This window comes from Aspergillus karnatakaensis (assembly GCF_047715665.1).
Source record: "Aspergillus karnatakaensis strain CBS 102800 unplaced genomic scaffold BJY04scaffold_1, whole genome shotgun sequence".
Taxonomy (NCBI): domain Eukaryota; kingdom Fungi; phylum Ascomycota; class Eurotiomycetes; order Eurotiales; family Aspergillaceae; genus Aspergillus; species Aspergillus karnatakaensis.
In genome coordinates this window covers 337,540-354,137 of record NW_027395713.1, presented here as the reverse complement: position 1 = coordinate 354,137, position 16,598 = coordinate 337,540, and the positions used below count along the sequence as shown (strand labels likewise).

Below are 16,598 nucleotides of genomic sequence, written 5' to 3'. Positions count from 1 at the left end.
TAGACTCATTCCTCTATAGCTAATTCAAGTTAGAGATCAGAGGGCTGACGTAAGGACCTCGTATTTCTCCTGCCTTATTCCCTTTCCCCCATCTTCCTTTGCTCATACTCCTAGTCCCCTTCTCTCATTATCATAGCAAGTCTCTTTCAATCAAGCTAATGGCAACAAGAAAACGTTCAAGAACAACCAGAAAGCCTGTATTACCGCCGAAGCCAAATCCAAAACCACAATTTACAACCGCAACGCCCAGGCAACTCCTCAACCATCTCAGTAAACCTAAAGACTGGACCGAATATGGAAAGTCACGACCTCTCCGAACCACACCAACAAGAAGACGAAGAAAACCCGCATCATCAGGATTCTTTGACATCCTACCACTCGAACTCATCGAGATGATCCTCCTCACCCTCGACTACCCCTCTCTAGCCCATCTCAGTGCCCTAAACACCAAGATTGAAGCCCTCCTCAAAACCCGCCCCTGGTATAAACTCATCCTCGAATACTGCGCCTCTGCATTGAAATCCATGGCAAGGCTCAAGATTCTTCACCTCCACACAGCAGCATCCATCTCAAAAGCATTCTTCAATCCCAACTGCTCATCACCAGGATGCACTGCCCTAACAGATAACCTCTTCCTCCCAACCTGCCGCCGCTACTGCAATAGCTGTCTCGGAACAACACCAACCTCCACAGCCGTCTGCTCCTACTTTGTAATAGAAGACTACAACATCAGCTGGGAAGAATGCGCAGCAAATATGCCGACCATGCGAAGCGCCGACGCGGGCTTCCAGAGCTTCGTCTGCGCGCTCGAAGACGACGTGGTCGTCTACGCGAGAGAGAAGTACGGGAAAGCGAGAATCATCCCGGCGTCTTTCAAGGCACGGTTCTGGTCTTCTTTGACGACGATTCGGTTTCCATTTGTGGATTCGGAGAGTAAGGGGGTGGAGTTTGGGAGGTGGTGTCGGGCTTGTGTTGAGGCGTTTGACGCGCATATGCGGTTGTGGACGGAGCTTGAAACAGTGTCTAGGCGGGAGGAGGATAATAAGAGGATGGGGGAGGAATTGAAAGAGAAGGCTGAGACTGTCTATAACACGAAACAGCTTCTATGGCATGTTCAGAGTGGGGAGTGTACAGAGGCTCAAGAGTTTTGGTATAAGAAGGCTAACAGGAGGTAGTCCCGTCGATGTTCATTAGGTCTATTTCATTATTCTGGGGTATAGGTCTAGTTCTCTGCGGTTTCGGTGGCTCCGTTGCTTTCCTTTTCCCTCTGGGAGAGGCTAGGGCTGGTGCCGGTCTTGAGGTAGTTCTCGTACTCTCCGATGCGCTTTCCGCCCTGGATCCAGCGCTCCTTGTACTCCTTTTGCTTGATCTCAGCGAGCTTATTCAGCGCGGGCCAGTACGATGCGTGGTCGTACTTGAATTCAACCTCGCCGCCGACAGACTTCATGAGCTGGCTCGATGGAATGTGCTTGTTCAGGTCCTCGTTGAACTTGAGCTTCTCGCGGGTGACAGGGTCCAGGAACGGAGTGACGATTTTGAAGAAACCCATGATAATGAATGGCACTAGGCAAGGTTAGCGGAGGATTCCCTAAGTCAAGCGAGTTACTCACTGTTGATAACCAAGGCCCTGCCCAACCTCTCTGGGTAGTGGTTCTGCAGGAAGTGCACCGTATCCCTCGCCTGCCCGATGGTAGCATTCTGACCGGACTTTGTTTGGCTATAATCCACAATCAACGCCAAGGTCTCCTGGTCGGCAGGCATGAGCTCGATGCAACGTTCAAGCATGAACACCAGGTGCTGAACCTGGCGATCACTCTTCTCCGTATTCTGGTTCGACGGCAGAAGGTACAAGCACGGCCGTCCATGGATGTCATAGCCCAGGATAACCTGCTTCCCTGTCTCGTTCTCAATGGAAATGTAGTCCGGCGTCAACTTCTCGATTCCGTACTCGCGGCGCCAGGTGAGAGTGCGCTGGAGTCGTGCCACGGCTTCAGGGGCGTTCCACTTCGTGGCTCGAAGGTAGCGGAGGAGACATTCGCGGGTAAGGAACATGCGCTCGTCGTCTGTTATGGGGGCTGTAGGGGCGTTCTTCGCGGCTGTCGTTGGGACCGTAGTCCACTCAGAGACAGACTTGAAGACGGTGTCATATTTGGCTTGCTGGTCTGCCGTCAAAGCGGCGGGTGCAGGAGGCTTCGAGCTCTCAACGGGGTAGGCGAATGGCTTCTGGATAAGACCGTCTGCGGCGGAAGACGGCAGATTCAGGCCCCCAATTGTCTCCGTAGGAGCCGGAGGATCGGCTGCAGGCTGTTCTTGTACCGCTGGCTGAGGCTCAGGTACAGCCTCGGTCTGAACTGGAGCCGGGGTATTCTCGGTTGCAACAGGTTCGCCGTTCACGGGGACCGGGGCAGCTGGAGCTGGAGTTTCTGTCGGAGCGGTGGACATCGTGGGCTGGTGGGGGCTCAATTGAGATCAGACGCTAAGAAACAACAGGTTTTGGGATCTATGATGCAGCTCGGCGCTCTTTGCTATGTTTGTCTTCTCTGTATCTTCTTTTGTCAGGCGAATTGTGATTAGTTTTTTTTTTTTGCTGTTGTTGATCAACAGCTGTAGCTGAGACATCACCTGACCATCAGGCTTCAGCTATACTTCCCGTGGAAACATAGTACACCGCATAAGATGCTGATTAATTGTGTACACAAACTCTCAATCGTCGGTCTGGAACTGGCGAAACATTTGTATAGCTGCTAGCATCAACAACAATCCAGTTCCGATCTTGATTCTACGCAGCCAAACCCCCAGACCTTGAACGCACACACGAGCCACTGATAAAATGGTGAGTACTCCTAACTTCCGTCCTAATATCTCTCCTCAAAACCCCTAACACCTTCAACAGAGCAAAGACTCCTCCCCAACGAACATCCACATGCACCACCCCCGCCTCGCAGACTACTTCGAAGACTTCACACGCCCCCACACAAGCCAAACAGCAACCCTCTCCTCATCTTCATCCGCATCGCACCTCTACCATGCAAACGCAAATAACTCCTCGCCCTCTCTAATCCCCTCCTTCCTCCCAATCGAAGACATCTACGTGCCGCCGCAGTACCAGCCGCCCAACCCCGAGGATGAAGATGATGTTGTGCCAGACCAGCATGCTGCGTTTGGGATCACAAGGGCTATGGATAAGAGGAGAGAGGCTGTTTGGAGGGATCTAGGACTTGAGACTTTGGTTGGGGGGTCTGGCAGTGGGAGTGGGAGTGGAGGAGCGAAGGGGGCCAAAGTGAGGGTCAAGGATGCCGGGAGGATGATGGGTGGGAGGAGGGTGGTGTGCTTGAGGTGACTGTACGGAAAACTTGTTTCCTGGAGATATGGACTTCGACATCTGCATTTATTGATACCCCTTAAGCTTGTATATTTCGAACGAACAATGGGATGAAATGGAATGAATCGTCATTAGTATGTCCTTTCATTATTATATCGTTACACCAGGCGCCTCGTTATACATTTACAAGACTTGGACTGGTCTCTATATCCGAACTATGTCCACGCGTGTCCGTTCGTACAGCTTGTGACTTATGTGCTTTTGTTCCCGCTCGTCCTCGCCGACTTCGCGGGGGTGGATTGCCATCTGCGCATAGGTTCCTGCTGCTCGTCGCTTGGAAAGAGTACCTGGGTTGATTGTGAGGATGCTGTCAACCACCTGTTGTTGTTAGCACTGGCGAACCACATTTTAGGAGAGAAAAGCAGCATACCTTGACAAAAGGCGGCAGCATGCTAGGAACTATAAGGATATCCGGTCGCACATTCCACCATTCGCCGAGCTTTGAGTAGCCCACATCCAAAGCGGCACCCGTCGCTAATACGCCTTCAATTCCAGGTTTGGGGAGTGTATCTCGAGATGAAGGCGGGAAAATGGGTAGGAAGTGTCGCTGTTCAATCAGGTACTTGACGAGACGAGTGAGAAGGTTAGGCTCTTTTGGCTTGCCGTGGAGGGCCTCTTCTTTTCGCAGTTCATAAAGTACATCGTGTGAGCACATGCCGATAACTGTTTCGTTGAGGGAGAAGGTCACTGGGTTGGACACCATGCGAGCTTGCTTGGGCAGACCTAGTTCTTTCTTTGGGAGCTGCTCTTGTGGCCATGAGACGTGTTTGCTGACAGCATCTCGAACGGACGGGACAAGTGCAATTGTGATGCTTGGAACAGCCGCGGCGAGCCTTTGTAGCGGTGTAGATATACAATGCTTAAAGACGGTTGTGAGAGTAGCCGTGTCTGGGTCAAAGCCATCTGCTGCCGGAAGGTCGAAATCTCCAGACGCTAAGAGTGGATGCTCGATGTCGAGGAACGGGCCCATCAGTATCAGACCATCTGCGTAGCTTTCTGCTGCCTTCTGACAGATCTCCTTCAGTGGTTCGAAGTCAAGGTTGTCGTCTGCTGTATACGGCCCTGAAGCAATCATCACGTTCAATGGTGAAGAACCCGCGTCTGTTACTCGTTCATTGATACCCTCAATCGTCGGGATGTTTGATACAGCAGGCGGGAGCAAAGGTGGTGGAAGAACTTCCTTGACTGAAAAGTAGTTTCCGGACGCGTTGATTCCCAGCAGCGCAACAATCTGCCCCGGAAAGAAATTCACTGACGGAATCGCATCCACATTCAACGGGACCCTTTTACCGGCTCCCATGCGCCTCGACGTCTCGAGCACTAGCGACGCTGGGTTGAGTTTCCCTTCCATGCTGTCTGAGGCAATACGTCCAACTGCAACGATTTCGCTCGTGCTCTGGGTCGCGGCGCTGCCGAATATAATATCCTCCTTCTCGTACTTCTTCTCGAAAATAGCCAAAAACTCGTCAACCCGATCATCCAAAATCTCAGACGCTTCTGAAAGCCGCATAGCCATGGGCTTGTATCCGAATTTCTTGAGGTCCGTGTTGGCAGCAGGCTTGATCCGAGCTTCTGAAAATGGCGCCATGGGCGTCTCGGGCAGGGGAAGGTGCTCATTTATCGTTTCAATCGTTTGACCAAGATTTTGGCGCTCTGCGAACGGGACAGACCTACTCGATCAGCCAAAATCCACTTCATACCACAAATCATAACGCAAACATACTGTAACCCTTCGCCACCACCAGTCGAAACCTTCGTCTTCACCCCGATCGGGGAATCAACCTTCTTCGATATTGACGGCGACGTGAACTCCGCTTTTCGCTTCGCCGACCCAGGCGTCCGAGTAGGCGTTAATCCATCCAACCTATTTTAGAAGTTCATTAGCAAACCACATCCAGAGTATATCTCTTCCCAAGCCAGGAAGACCAGGAAACATACATTCCAAAAACATCCATACCCCCAGCGCCGCCAATAGCCATCCCATTCGACCCCGCAGCCCTCGGCGTCGCAGCCGCCCCTCTCTTTTCAACCTGCTGCCTCCCCCTCATCTGCCTCTCCAGCTGTTCCTGAACATCCCGCTTGAAAAGCCTCACAGTGTCAAGGTCCAGTTTCGTTTCCTCCGATCCCATTCGTAGACAGTATGACTCCCATCGGTAAAAAAGCTCTTGCGCATTGATGCTGTGCGAGCGCATTATTGACTGCAGCTCGGCAAGGATATCGGCGGGGATCCCATCGGGACTTGAGGGAGCGAAAAGGTCGGTTAGCTCGGGGTCGGTGGATTCTGAGCCCATTGTGACTGTGTTGGGGGTTTGAGGTGTAGCAATGGGGTGTTTTTGGGGTTGTTTTGTCAAGGCGTCAAGGTGCTTAGGCTTGAGGGCTGCGGTGACTTTTGGTAAATGGGGACGCGTGACACGCGTCGGCGCGTTTGGTAGGCTCTGACCGCCTATCTACTTCGCCCGGGCCTGGAAATGATGTCCATCGATCACGTGCCTATATACCTTGTAGATTAACCTAGCGAGTGACAATGGAAGATCATTAACTTTTGCAATGGGAATTTTCAGGGTTGCTAGTCTGGCGGTTATTTGGCAAATACATGATTGAGCCATGAGAGCTCAAAGCTGACGAAAGCAACTACCAAACAGACATCCATTCAATACTTTTCCTCTAATGTTCGCTAGCTATACAAGATCATCATGGTCAATACAACATGGTAGAAAAATTCCTGCTAGCTCCGATACCCGAGAAAGAGATCAGCCCGAACCGAAAAGAGACCCAAAATGACAAGGATGCAGAAAAAAAGAAAAAGATGAACGTGAAGCAAGAGACGAATGAGTGGACAGGCCTATACACTCGTGCTCATGCGGTGTACGATAGGAACTGCGCTTGGTGGCAGACTGCCCATCTCGGTAACAACCATGTCGACGTATTCGGCCGGTGTTGCATCGTACATGAGATTGAGCAGTTGGAGGTTTTGTGTGTCGCGCCAGTCAGTGAGGGGAAAGTCTTTATTCTTTGGTGTGGTGTTCGATTCGGTTGAGTTAAGGTTAAAGGCTGCAGGTTTTCCTCCTTTTTTAGGTTCCGGCTGAGAAGCCGCTGCAGGATCTGGTAGATCTGTAAGCTGGTGAGGGGGCTGCGACAGGACAAGTTCGTCAGCATCGGCAATCTCGTTGACGACGATGCTGTCGAGTGCGACGCGGTCTGTAAATTTGACAGTCTCGCAGCAGACAATGACGGGAATTTCGACACCCCCGGCGCGCTCCTTAGCCGACATGGCGACCAGCGCTGTGCCGACGCGCGAGTACAATCGTCCATTACTTGTCATGGCATGTGCACCGAGGAAGACTTTTGTCGCCTCGTTGATAGCATGGCTGATACCGCTGATGAGGGAGTATTGCACTTCCAGGCCGGCGTTCGCCAATGTCCTTGCCAGATTCTTACCCTCAAAGAGGGGTCGGGAGTCGATAATAGAGACGCGGAAATTCTTGCCCTGCTTGTGTGCGGTAAGAAGTGTCTGCTTGACAATTGAGCTTCCAGCAAAAGTCACAACAACATCGCCGTCTTTGATCTTCTGCGCTGCACTGGCAGCAATGACTTGATCTGCGACAGTGATCTTCTCGCGAATGAAACTGTCAATGAACTCGGACAGTGTGGTCTTTGCCTCCGCTTCTGGGACCGAAGGATCAATGGACGAGATTGCCAATTTGAGAGCCCGAATAGCATTTCCCTGACTGATGGAGAGAGGGCGGCATGTAGAAAGGTAGGTAATCTGATGCGATAGGTGTGTGGTCAAGTGACGGGCAAGGGATGTACCCATTGGCGTTGTGTAAGCTTCGATGACCTATATTATTTAGCAAAAAACTTCCCAATGGCATGCGAGGGACGAGACGTAGGTGGAAACATACCCTCTTAAAAGCCAGCAGGGTCGCGACGCATCTCGCGCTGCTACCACAGATCACATAGTCCCTTAATTGTAATCCTAGCGCCAGCACAGCCGGATGAACCTCCTTTCCAGCACCCGCAACTGTAGTCCGCCGCTGCTGTCCATAGAGATGTCCAAACACAGCAACATCCTTGTTCTCCTTTTTCTTCTTATGCTCTGTCACTCCACCCTGAGGCCCTGGCTGCGCAGACCCTCGGCGAGAGGGAGCCTTTTGTCCTTTGACCGCTGAGCCTGCGGCAGCTCCAGCATCTGGGCCCTTCTTGCCAGCCGGTGTGTTCGGTGCTTGTCCACCTGGCGCACCACCGCCGTCCCTCTCTGCCTTTTCGCGTGCTCGCCGGGCAGCCTTTTCAGCTTTGGCTTTTTTCTTCAGCTCTGCAGGGGACAGCTTATCACCTCCGGCGGCGTCGGCTGGGGCAGATGCGGCGTTTTTGTCTTTGGGGGGCTGTTGCTTGGCGGGCTTTGCGGGTTTCGCAGGTTTCGCAGCCAAAAGGCCTTGTGTCTGAGGCGGTTGTTCCATCTTCGGAGTTTCCGGTTCTGAGGAGGTCGCAGCGCCAGGAGTAACGGGAGGAGACGAAACGGTATTCAGTGTAGGGTCGGCAGGAGTCGCCATAATGAAAGGACGGGGTCAGACGCGATGGCGGCAATCAGGAGGGGCATTGGAGACTTTTTTCGGGTGGTTGTGGGGATGGGAGGAAGCGCGGTTGATTGACTCACACGCCGAAAAGGGCGATCCCGATGATGCCATAAGCCGACAAGCATTCAACGAACTACTGCACGCAAGGTAGATACATCGAGTATTCTTCGACTCGGAACAACAAGAAAGCTAGATCATTCATTATTCAGTGTCCATCGGGCGTCCATCTGACGTTTCATCGTCTCATCGTTACATAATTCAAGAACACTAAGTCAAAGCCCAAAGCATCAAAGAATCAAAATGAATGCTCAAGAATGCTGCCCACAACGCCTTGCCAGGATATCATCGCTTGATCTACGTTTATTGATTAGTTTCCCAAGACATCCCCAAGTGCTCGTCGGCGCTTGCGGCCCTCCTGCTTCCGGGACGAACTGAAGCGCTCGTGATCCGTTGCCAATTTGCGCTTGAAGACATCGAGGTCACCCAGAAGATTCTCCATAGTCGCCTGCATTTCCTGGGCTTCGAGCTGGCTTGCATCAGTCTCGAGGCTTTCATCTTCCCAGATCAGGTCTAGTTCCGGCTCTACTTCCGAAGGAGGAGAGCCTGGCATGTCCTCATTCTCGTCTACTGTCTGGTCCTCCGGCTCGCTCAAGATCGCGACGTCGCTAAGGCGCTTCTCGATCGACACTGGTGGAATTGGGTTTTTCAGACTGTCCAGTGCCAGTTTCAGGTGATTGCGCAAGGCTTCGTTCTCCGTCTGTAGCTGTCTGATTTTGCACTCGCTGACCATCTTCGTCTCCTCCATAAGTCGTTGAAGCTTCTCCACCTTTTGCTGATATTCTTCCAGACGTTCGTTTTGGACCTCGGTCTCTCGGCGATTCTGTGCTGCCTGGCTGACGCTGAGTTGCAGTGTTCGGATGGTCTCCGCCATTTCTTCAATTTGGCGGTCACGTTCAGCCGCAGACAAGTGGTCTTGATTAACCCTAGCACGAGTGCGAATGTGCTTCGCCTGGTCCGCATATCGCAAAGTGGACAGCGTCTCCTCATAGTCTGTTGGGGATATACAAGCGATCATAGCCGTCTTTGAGTTACCACCAAGGCTGTCCTTCAACAGCCATGTGAGAATTGAGTCGCGATAAGGCACAACCTCCTTTCCCTTTCGCTTTCCCGGACGACCTGCCTTGGGATCTGCCAAAGCTGCAATTACACGTCCCAGAGTTGTTAGAGATTTGTTGATGTTGGATCCTTCCCGCAGCCGTTGACCTGTGGCTTCGGTTGACTTAGCTCGCTCTGACCCAGCGAGATCAACAAGTCGAATGCGCGCTGTGCGTTCTGTCGTTTCGTCTGTAGAAAGGTCGTGATGAATCTGCTTCAGTGTGATGGTGAAAACAGCGTGTGATCGCGACGACGTATCGTTCATCTTCGTACTAGCCACAGTACGAGAGACATCTCCTTTGCGCATGTACTTCATGATCTCACCATAGTTCCTCACTGTAACCTCGGTCAAGTCTTTCACGTATGGCCCCTCTGAAGGCGACTCTCGGATTCGAAGATAATGGGGCGGTTCAGTTCGGGGTACAAGCAAGTCGCGTACATGCTCATTGTAAACCTCAAAATAAGAAACCCGCACGTTGAAGCTGATATCCGGGGACTCGGCATTTTCTATGCGTTGAAATAAATCTTCACACGTGCGGGGAATCAGGCCTGGTTGTTCAGCAGTTCCCATCATGGTATAACTCTTGCCAGAACCCGTCTGTCCGTATGCAAAGATACAAGTGTGGTAACCCTCAAAGTTATGATCCAGAAAGTCCTCACCGAGGCTGTTGTATATATCCTCTTGGTGGGCGTAGTGATCGTCAATTTCATCGTGAGACCAGAACGAGTTGTCGAATATGAAAGCCTTGTCGTCCAACACTTTGCCGCGAGCTTGCGATTTGGGCTTTCCTTCATCGAAAGAGTGTGCTTGTGGTGCTCTCAGCTTTGTCATCTGGGTATCCGGGTCCATAGTAATCAAGCATTGCGCCTTTCGCTCGAGCTCTAGAGTACAGTGCTCGTTAGCTTCTTCCGACCGTAGTGAGATGCTGCCCTGGAACAATACCTCTTTGCAGGAACTTTCGCACTCGCACAACGACACGAACATTCCCACCCGGGGACGGGCTAGCAACCGCATCTAGACGGCTGGCTACAGCAATGCTTTCTCGAGCACGTAGTGATGGACTAGAAGCCATTGACCGCATCCCGGCTGAGGATGCAGAAGTTGAGTGAATCGATGGGCTCGTGATGGCCGTCGCCGACGAGAAACCAGATAGAGAAGCAGAGGACTGCGACCCGGAGGCAATACCGGGGCCGAGGTGATGATAGAAGCGTGGATCCAGCGCCATCTCTTCACTGTGTTCCCTCAATAACTGTTCAAGTTGAGCGACGATCTCTCGATTGCGGCGGATGAAGTGATGGTACATACAGGCTGGGTGTACCTGGGGAGTCACTCCGAAAGGCAGGTGCGAGGGTCGCGGCTACCGCTCGTGTTTAAACAACGGGCAATGTATAAGTTCGAGTCTCTGTCAATTAAGAAGCTCAACGAGAAGCGGCTTGCGATGTGAAGTAAAAGAGCGAAACATGCAGCAACCGAAGTAAGGCAAATAAAGTCAGTGGAAGGAAAGTGGCCCCGCGATAACAGTCGACGTGCAACTCGGTCAGTGTCTGTCTTCAGTCATAGCATGACAACACTCATTATGATTTATCTTGACTTCCAGCACAAAGAATAGGTAACAATCTGGAGAAGACGACAACACCGATCCCCAGCTCCTAGCTGTCTTCGTTTTGGTTTTGCCGGATTGAGGATGGCGCGGGGCCTGAGGCCTTTTCAGGTTTATCCCAGTGCAGATGGTTGCCACAGCAATCGTCCTCACCAGCCATAACTAAAATCATTTACTCACTTGAGTCTTGACCTATCATCCAGTTTGTGCAATTGATTTTTATTTATGAACAGCTTTGAGGTATTGCGAGAAAATAAATGTCAAAAGAGTGTACTGACATGGTTAGGACGGACTTATGACTTTGTCCGCGCAATGACTTGGAAAGGTCAACAGGAGAAGATCATAATAATACTTGACTGCCGACATTCATTCAGTCTGATGTTTCTCCACTTCCCCGTACCTCGGATCATGATTTACTCGTCGAAGTTATCGAGAGAGGCTGAAACCTCATCGGCCTCCTGGTTCTTGGAGCCATGCTCGCCTCTACTCATTCGAGCACCGTCGATGTAAGAAACGGGGTCAGGGATGATGTTGCCGTCCTTGTCCATTCCGGTTTCGAGCATCTCTTCTAGGCTCCAACCAGAGGTAGGGTCTGTTCGAGACTTCGATCCTGCTTGTGCCCGGGAAGTACCTTGGGCTTGGCTTCGCATGGGATTTGGTTGCCTTGAAGACATGATATCTAGCCGAAGGGGATGATTAGGTCAATGTTTGATGCAAGCAATATCTGCATCTCGATAGCAGACATACCTTGTGATGAGTTGGAGGTTTGAGTTCAAGCAGTATTAACAGTGGTGTTTAGTGCTGTCTTGGAAGTCACTCTCTGGAAAGACGCAGTTTATATGGGCAGCACGGTGGCGCAAATGATGATGAACGATGACGCGGAGACTCGACTGGAGTCACGACTACCTACATTGCTCCATGCGGAGGTCAGCTGCCATGCGCTTCATTCAGAAGACGAACGTAGCTATGATTGCTCACCCGGAACTCGAGCCACGGTTCACATAACTCTGACAGGGTCTAGTCGTCGGTGATATCTTTGACACGCAGCTCAACCCTTCAACCGGTATTGCTTTGAGTTCGTTCCAGTGCGGGGGTACTATAACCGGAAGATGTTTCGTCTTGGATCCCAAGGATGAGATAGCCCCTAACCACGGGTTGGCCGACCAGAACGGCTACAGCGGGACGTCGAAGTCCCATCACATAAGTACTGCACTAATAAATTTCAGCGGCACCACCATATCAAACCATTCATCGGTGAGCCAGAGGCCCACGCTGTGCTAAGTGTATCCCTCTGCAAGCTGTAGTGGCCCTTGGCGCGAATCTGTCACTACCCTAGATAGCGTTGAGTAAAGCTACAAGAAATCGCTATGAGGAAGCCGAGAGCTTCAGAAATCGGCTCAACCGCCAGACTCTAGAATGTAGAAAACCACTGCATCGGCATCACATATTTCATTGATATCTGAGGAGAATTTTGTAGAGCTGGGTCGGTAAAGAGACGGCTATGTACCATCTCCACCACAAGCAAATGCTTATCTCGGTTGCTGTCAAGGAGGACCACGACTCTCTCTTCGAACAGATCCTAAGCATCGCGAGGAATGACACACAGTTCAACAGAATGGCGCAATTGATGCTATCCACTCTAGCCTGTCGCTAAAGCCCACACCCACGGCTCTATCGCCAGGCACCGACATTATTGTGACAAACTAGAGTGTCAAACACCCCCATCTCAGCCCTACGGAGTCGACCGACACCGCGCCGATCTTATCGAATCGGAGACGATCCGCGGAACAAACCAAGCCAGTGCAAATTTTCCTTCGCGTCTCCAAGTTAAATAGTACAGAGTATCCGACTGTCGCACTTCGTCTCGTCATTTGACGTTCTTTGCACTTCCGCGACTTCAAGATGGCGCCGCCGGCTGATATCGAGGCCAATCCTACCTCCACCTCCGCTCTCAATGGAGCTGGAGACGAGAAGACAAAGAATAGCGGAACCACAGTTCCTGCTCAGACTGGCGATAGCAAAACAGCGCCTGCACCGTCGCGCTGGAATCAATCGCTCTCTCCGAAATACGCAGACCTGATCTGTCTCGTTCTCTGCTTCATCACCGGTCTTTGCGACAGCGCCGCGTATAACGCCTGGTCTTGTTTCCTGGCCATGCAAACAGGTACCCCCGCCATTTCTCTACATATTACGAAATAGAAACCAAAAACACTAACAAAAGAAAGGAAACACCATCTTCCTCGGCCTCGGCGCCTCCCACCAGCCAACAGGTAAACACTGGGGGTGGCTCAAATCGCTCATCTCCATCGCCTCCTTCTTCACCGGCTCGCTCCTCTTCTCCCTCTACGGCCGGAACCTGGGGCAGCGGAAACGCCTTACACTGTTCACCTCCTTCCTCTTCCAAACGGCACTCATCATCATCGCCGTCGCTTTACTCGAGGCAGACCTAATCCCTCACACGGAAGCAGACGCCAGTCTCACCGGCGGCCGCCTCTTCCTCGAACTCATCCCCATCGCACTCCTCGCATTCCAGTCAGCCGGCTCGATTACCTCGGCTAGAGCGATGGGGTACAATGAGATTCCGACGGTGGTGCTGACGAGCGTTTACTTTGATGTCGCGAGTGATCCGAAGATTGTTCGCGAGGTGAAGAAGAATGTGAAGCGGAACAGACGTGTCGGCGGGGTGGTTATGCTGCTGCTAGGTGCCATTGTGGGCGGGTGGTTGAGTAAGAGCTCTGGCGGGATGGAAAGTGCGTTGTGGCTTAGTGCTGGGTTGAAGGGGGTTATTGGAGTGGGATGGATTGTTTGGGCGAGGGAGTGAGCACCCGGTTTTAAACTTGAAGGCGCGTTTCTACAAAAGTATGCTTGAGAAGCTGAGGTCGTTGGAGAGAGGTGAAGCTATAGAGGTAGAGGTAGAGGTAGCTAGTTAGAGATAGAGATAGACCACCATATACATATACAACAATAATATACCTAATACGACAACCCAACCACCACGCAACAATACAACACCAGTAATACCCTTCCATACAGTCTTACAATACCCAACTCCCACCCTCAGTCGACGGTCGTACATAGTACGCGCAGGCCAAAGCCTCAAGGAATGCCAACCCTGACATCACCGGAGAATTTCCCTCCAACCTCCACTAAGAATCCCGCTACGGGCTCCGGCTTACCCCTCCCTCCCCTTCTCCAAGGACTCCAGTTGGCTAAGAGAGAGTGACACAGGCCAGCTATTGCAGTCGAGCGCACGTGGACAGCAAACCTGCGCTTACCCACACCCTTACACATCATCCCTCCATCTGCATCGACCATACCAACCTTTCTGGTCCTTCCTTGGACAATGGATGGGTGGATGAGTGTGCCGGGCGGGCACCCGACTGACATTTAGCAGCCAGTAGCCGGGCGTCGATTCTCGTAGCTTCGCGTAGATACATATATTCGTTACAGCATAGTACAGAGGTACGGAGTACTACTTACTAGCATGGGTGTGGTAAGCTATCTAAGGTAAGTACAGTAATACCACGACAAACCATCACGTCAGCGGTGATTAGCGATCAGGACAGGCATCATCCACGCGAAGAATGTCCACGCTAGAAGAATGCACGCTGCAATGGAAGAAGAGCGGGCCGGGTTCTCCGTTGCCAATCAACTTGCCGGCGGACGCTCGATGAGGGGTAATAACGTTGCATGCAGGAGGGATTGTCGGTGATTCGTTGGTTGGTGTGCACTGCCTTAGTGGCATACTAAGGTGTGATGGCAATGACATTAGCGAGTACGGTTTGGGCAGGGATAGTCGAGGGGTCCTTTCGGTTTTGATAAGATTTACGAGTCCATGATGGATGACGTCGGTATCATTTTACAATGTACGGAGGAACGAGGTGTAGATATGGATAATATAAAGGTATATTGATGAATGTCTATTAGTAGATGGCGTAGTGGGTAGTAGGCAGAAAGAATGAATCACCACCGACCAAGAACAGATCGCAGAATGGTATCATAAAAGCAGAGATGCAAGGGACTCAATCAGAAGAATAAGAGACTCCATGAGTATGCACTCCAGAACGAAGCAAAGACAAAATCCATCCCAGATGCATGCTCGAGGGAGGTATAACCTGTAACAAAGGAAAAACAAAGGAAAGGGCTCTTTCAGTAAATAGATATAATCAAGCATCGCTTGCAAGATGAAGAAAGATCAGAACGCAACCAGTCAGTATAAGTAGCCAGGCCAAACGCGCTCAAATGCAATCCGAATCCGAGGACAATAGTAGCACTCTTTCAAAAATACGAGTGTTGGTAATTCAAACCGTGTGCCAATGCACATCTTCTGTTTCGTTTGTTGTTGTTTCTGTTGTTGTATAGCGACTAGACAGTCCGCTTGCGCAGGATGTCGTCGCAGTTTGCATCGAAGCGCATGTTCCACACACGGATGCTGTTCATCAGCTTCTCCGTGTTCTCCAACTCGCGGTCGCGACCGAAAATCGACTCGACAAATTCACAGCCGGCGTTGCGGCCCATCGACACCGACTTGCCACCTTCGCGCTTGGCAGCTTTCCACATAAACTGCTCACATGTTCGCAGCAGCTTCTTGAACCGCGCCCACAGGCGCTCGCCACTTTCCAAAAAGTCCTCCACAGTTTCCTGGCAGTCACGGTCCTTGATCCGGTCCACGCATTCGTCTGCTCGTTTCACTTTACCAGCAAGTTTGATGAGCAATAGCCAGAGTTCGCCCGCGACATCGGCCATTGGGGTTGAGGCGCCATGGTGGAAAATCGTCCAGTCGTAGATCCATTTGCCCAGAGAGTTGGCGTCGAACACACTGCCGAGCAGGATGATAGGTGCTTCAGTCGGATCCCAGTTCTTTATCGAGTAACCAGCTGGAATTCCTGCGCGCTCGGCGTCCTCTTCGGTGGCCTTGGGTGGGGGCTTTGCGGCAGTTGCTGGCTTGGGCTTGGCAGGGTTCCGGGTGGAAGTTGATTGGCGGCGGGCGCGCGACCGTTTGGCGGCATCAGCAGCATCATCGAAAGCAGGGACCTGAGTAGAGGAAGAAAAAGGGTCAGTGGCTGGCTTTGGCTTCCGTTGAGAGGCCGACGGGCGCCGACGGGACTTGTTTGGTTCCTCGCGCGAGGCGTAGCGAGGCATATCATCGTATCCATCATCGACCACATCCACAAAGATAGATCGTTTCCGGGATGACTGCGGTCGAGGAGCAGTACCGTAGTCATAGAAGCCCGCGGGCGCACCAGACATGGTTTTGCGACGACTGTAGGACGGAATGCCACCAAAGAAGGCACTTACATTTTCGTGCTTAGACGGAGTGCCAAATTCGGGCATTGCGCCGTAGAAACCATGGGTGCCGTATGCGCTGGGGGGAGCCGCGTAGCTGGCTTTGCGGCCGTGGCGTTTCGCAGGGCCTCGAGGCGAACCAAAGGGGTTGGTGAACTGGTTCGCATAGTAGGCGTAGTGAGGAGAAGTCGGGGGAGAGTTCATGGGGGAGTTCATGTAGTCGAAGGAGGGCCACCCGGAAGGTGGTGTAGAGTAGTGGTGGTACATTATTGCGAGTCGAGCATGAGCATTCGAGTCGCTGTATAGGAGGAAGTCGAAAATGCAATATCCAAAGACCTGAGAATCGACAACTTTTGAGAAACCAAAATTACCGATTAAAAAGCAGTAGCAGAAGCACAAAAACACAAATCACAACCCAGTATATTGTACAGGATATCGTCCAGAAAACCCAGATCGACGCCGATCGAAAGGACAACGAAATCGAGATATCAACGACGGGACCGTCACCGAGGCACGGCTTCTAGAGGAGAGGAGGGTGGGAATGCTGTGATGTGCGAAGGGTGCATTTGAACGATGTCGGAATCCCGATCGTTGAGTTCA

General features: G+C 51.8%; 9 protein-coding genes across 9 annotated transcripts; 3 read left to right on the top strand and 6 right to left on the bottom strand.

Annotated features, from left to right (window-relative positions):
- Positions 1-392: 392 nt before the first annotated feature.
- On the top strand, positions 393-1,194 carry BJY04DRAFT_212395 (uncharacterized protein; the record flags this gene model as incomplete). Its single annotated transcript, XM_073714572.1, has 2 exons — positions 393-1,126; positions 1,176-1,194. 2 exons carry the CDS (start codon positions 393-395, stop codon positions 1,192-1,194), a joined length of 753 nt encoding a protein of 250 aa, XP_073577169.1.
- Positions 1,180-2,586, bottom strand: BJY04DRAFT_175697 (CRAL/TRIO domain protein). Its single transcript, XM_073709376.1, has 2 exons — positions 1,611-2,586; positions 1,180-1,563 (listed from the first exon to the last, which is right to left on the bottom strand). Exons 1-2 carry the CDS (start codon positions 2,440-2,442, stop codon positions 1,223-1,225), a joined length of 1,173 nt encoding a protein of 390 aa, XP_073577168.1. The 5' UTR covers positions 2,443-2,586; the 3' UTR covers positions 1,180-1,222.
- Positions 2,587-2,923: 337 nt separating this feature from the next.
- Positions 2,924-3,340, top strand: BJY04DRAFT_212393 (Apc13 domain protein; the record flags this gene model as incomplete). Its single annotated transcript, XM_073714571.1, has 1 exon — positions 2,924-3,340. The coding sequence occupies one exon, from the start codon at positions 2,924-2,926 to the stop codon at positions 3,338-3,340; it is 417 nt and encodes a 138-aa protein (XP_073577167.1).
- Positions 3,341-3,449: 109 nt separating this feature from the next.
- BJY04DRAFT_175696 (DNA-directed DNA polymerase alpha subunit POL12) lies at positions 3,450-5,753 on the bottom strand. The gene is made up of 4 exons (XM_073709375.1): positions 5,321-5,753; positions 5,106-5,246; positions 3,753-5,052; positions 3,450-3,700 (listed from the first exon to the last, which is right to left on the bottom strand). Exons 1-4 carry the CDS (start codon positions 5,671-5,673, stop codon positions 3,527-3,529), a joined length of 1,968 nt encoding a protein of 655 aa, XP_073577166.1. The 5' UTR covers positions 5,674-5,753; the 3' UTR covers positions 3,450-3,526.
- A 187-nt stretch (positions 5,754-5,940) lies between these two features.
- On the bottom strand, positions 5,941-7,992 carry BJY04DRAFT_175695 (translation initiation factor eIF2B subunit delta). Its single transcript, XM_073709374.1, has 2 exons — positions 7,285-7,992; positions 5,941-7,220 (listed from the first exon to the last, which is right to left on the bottom strand). Exons 1-2 carry the CDS (start codon positions 7,930-7,932, stop codon positions 6,225-6,227), a joined length of 1,644 nt encoding a protein of 547 aa, XP_073577165.1. The 5' UTR covers positions 7,933-7,992; the 3' UTR covers positions 5,941-6,224.
- Positions 7,993-8,113: 121 nt separating this feature from the next.
- On the bottom strand, positions 8,114-10,880 carry BJY04DRAFT_175694 (kinesin-3 family protein uncB). Its single transcript, XM_073709373.1, has 2 exons — positions 10,055-10,880; positions 8,114-9,993 (listed from the first exon to the last, which is right to left on the bottom strand). Exons 1-2 carry the CDS (start codon positions 10,413-10,415, stop codon positions 8,324-8,326), a joined length of 2,031 nt encoding a protein of 676 aa, XP_073577164.1. The 5' UTR covers positions 10,416-10,880; the 3' UTR covers positions 8,114-8,323.
- BJY04DRAFT_175692 (uncharacterized protein) lies at positions 10,859-11,516 on the bottom strand. The gene is made up of 2 exons (XM_073709372.1): positions 10,999-11,516; positions 10,859-10,952 (listed from the first exon to the last, which is right to left on the bottom strand). Exon 1 carries the CDS (start codon positions 11,384-11,386, stop codon positions 11,126-11,128), a length of 261 nt encoding a protein of 86 aa, XP_073577163.1. The 5' UTR covers positions 11,387-11,516; the 3' UTR covers positions 10,859-10,952; positions 10,999-11,125.
- Positions 11,517-11,972: 456 nt separating this feature from the next.
- On the top strand, positions 11,973-13,698 carry BJY04DRAFT_175689 (YoaK family protein). The gene is made up of 2 exons (XM_073709371.1): positions 11,973-12,876; positions 12,938-13,698. The coding sequence occupies exons 1-2, from the start codon at positions 12,615-12,617 to the stop codon at positions 13,531-13,533; spliced, it is 858 nt and encodes a 285-aa protein (XP_073577162.1). The 5' UTR covers positions 11,973-12,614; the 3' UTR covers positions 13,534-13,698.
- A 1,379-nt stretch (positions 13,699-15,077) lies between these two features.
- Positions 15,078-16,265, bottom strand: BJY04DRAFT_212388 (uncharacterized protein; the record flags this gene model as incomplete). Its single annotated transcript, XM_073714570.1, has 1 exon — positions 15,078-16,265. The coding sequence occupies one exon, from the start codon at positions 16,263-16,265 to the stop codon at positions 15,078-15,080; it is 1,188 nt and encodes a 395-aa protein (XP_073577161.1).
- Positions 16,266-16,598: the final 333 nt, after the last annotated feature.

Coding starts and splice junctions, on each gene's coding strand:
- BJY04DRAFT_175694 (XM_073709373.1), bottom strand. CDS start 10,415: ATGTACCATCACTTCATCCGCCGCAATCGAGAGATCGTCGCTCAACTT. Junction 9,994..10,054: donor GCGAAAGTTCCTGCAAAGAG/GTATTGTTCCAG, acceptor ACTGTACTCTAG/AGCTCGAGCGAAAGGCGCAA.
- BJY04DRAFT_175697 (XM_073709376.1), bottom strand. CDS start 2,442: ATGTCCACCGCTCCGACAGAAACTCCAGCTCCAGCTGCCCCGGTCCCC. Junction 1,564..1,610: donor CAGGGCCTTGGTTATCAACA/GTGAGTAACTCG, acceptor AACCTTGCCTAG/TGCCATTCATTATCATGGGT.
- BJY04DRAFT_175695 (XM_073709374.1), bottom strand. CDS start 7,932: ATGGCGACTCCTGCCGACCCTACACTGAATACCGTTTCGTCTCCTCCC. Junction 7,221..7,284: donor CCCTGCTGGCTTTTAAGAGG/GTATGTTTCCAC, acceptor TAAATAATATAG/GTCATCGAAGCTTACACAAC.
- BJY04DRAFT_175692 (XM_073709372.1), bottom strand. CDS start 11,386: ATGTCTTCAAGGCAACCAAATCCCATGCGAAGCCAAGCCCAAGGTACT.
- BJY04DRAFT_175689 (XM_073709371.1), top strand. CDS start 12,615: ATGGCGCCGCCGGCTGATATCGAGGCCAATCCTACCTCCACCTCCGCT. Junction 12,877..12,937: donor TTTCCTGGCCATGCAAACAG/GTACCCCCGCCA, acceptor AACAAAAGAAAG/GAAACACCATCTTCCTCGGC.
- BJY04DRAFT_175696 (XM_073709375.1), bottom strand. CDS start 5,673: ATGGGCTCAGAATCCACCGACCCCGAGCTAACCGACCTTTTCGCTCCC. Junction 5,247..5,320: donor GGTATGGATGTTTTTGGAAT/GTATGTTTCCTG, acceptor CTTCTAAAATAG/GTTGGATGGATTAACGCCTA. Junction 3,701..3,752: donor TGCTGCCGCCTTTTGTCAAG/GTATGCTGCTTT, acceptor TAACAACAACAG/GTGGTTGACAGCATCCTCAC.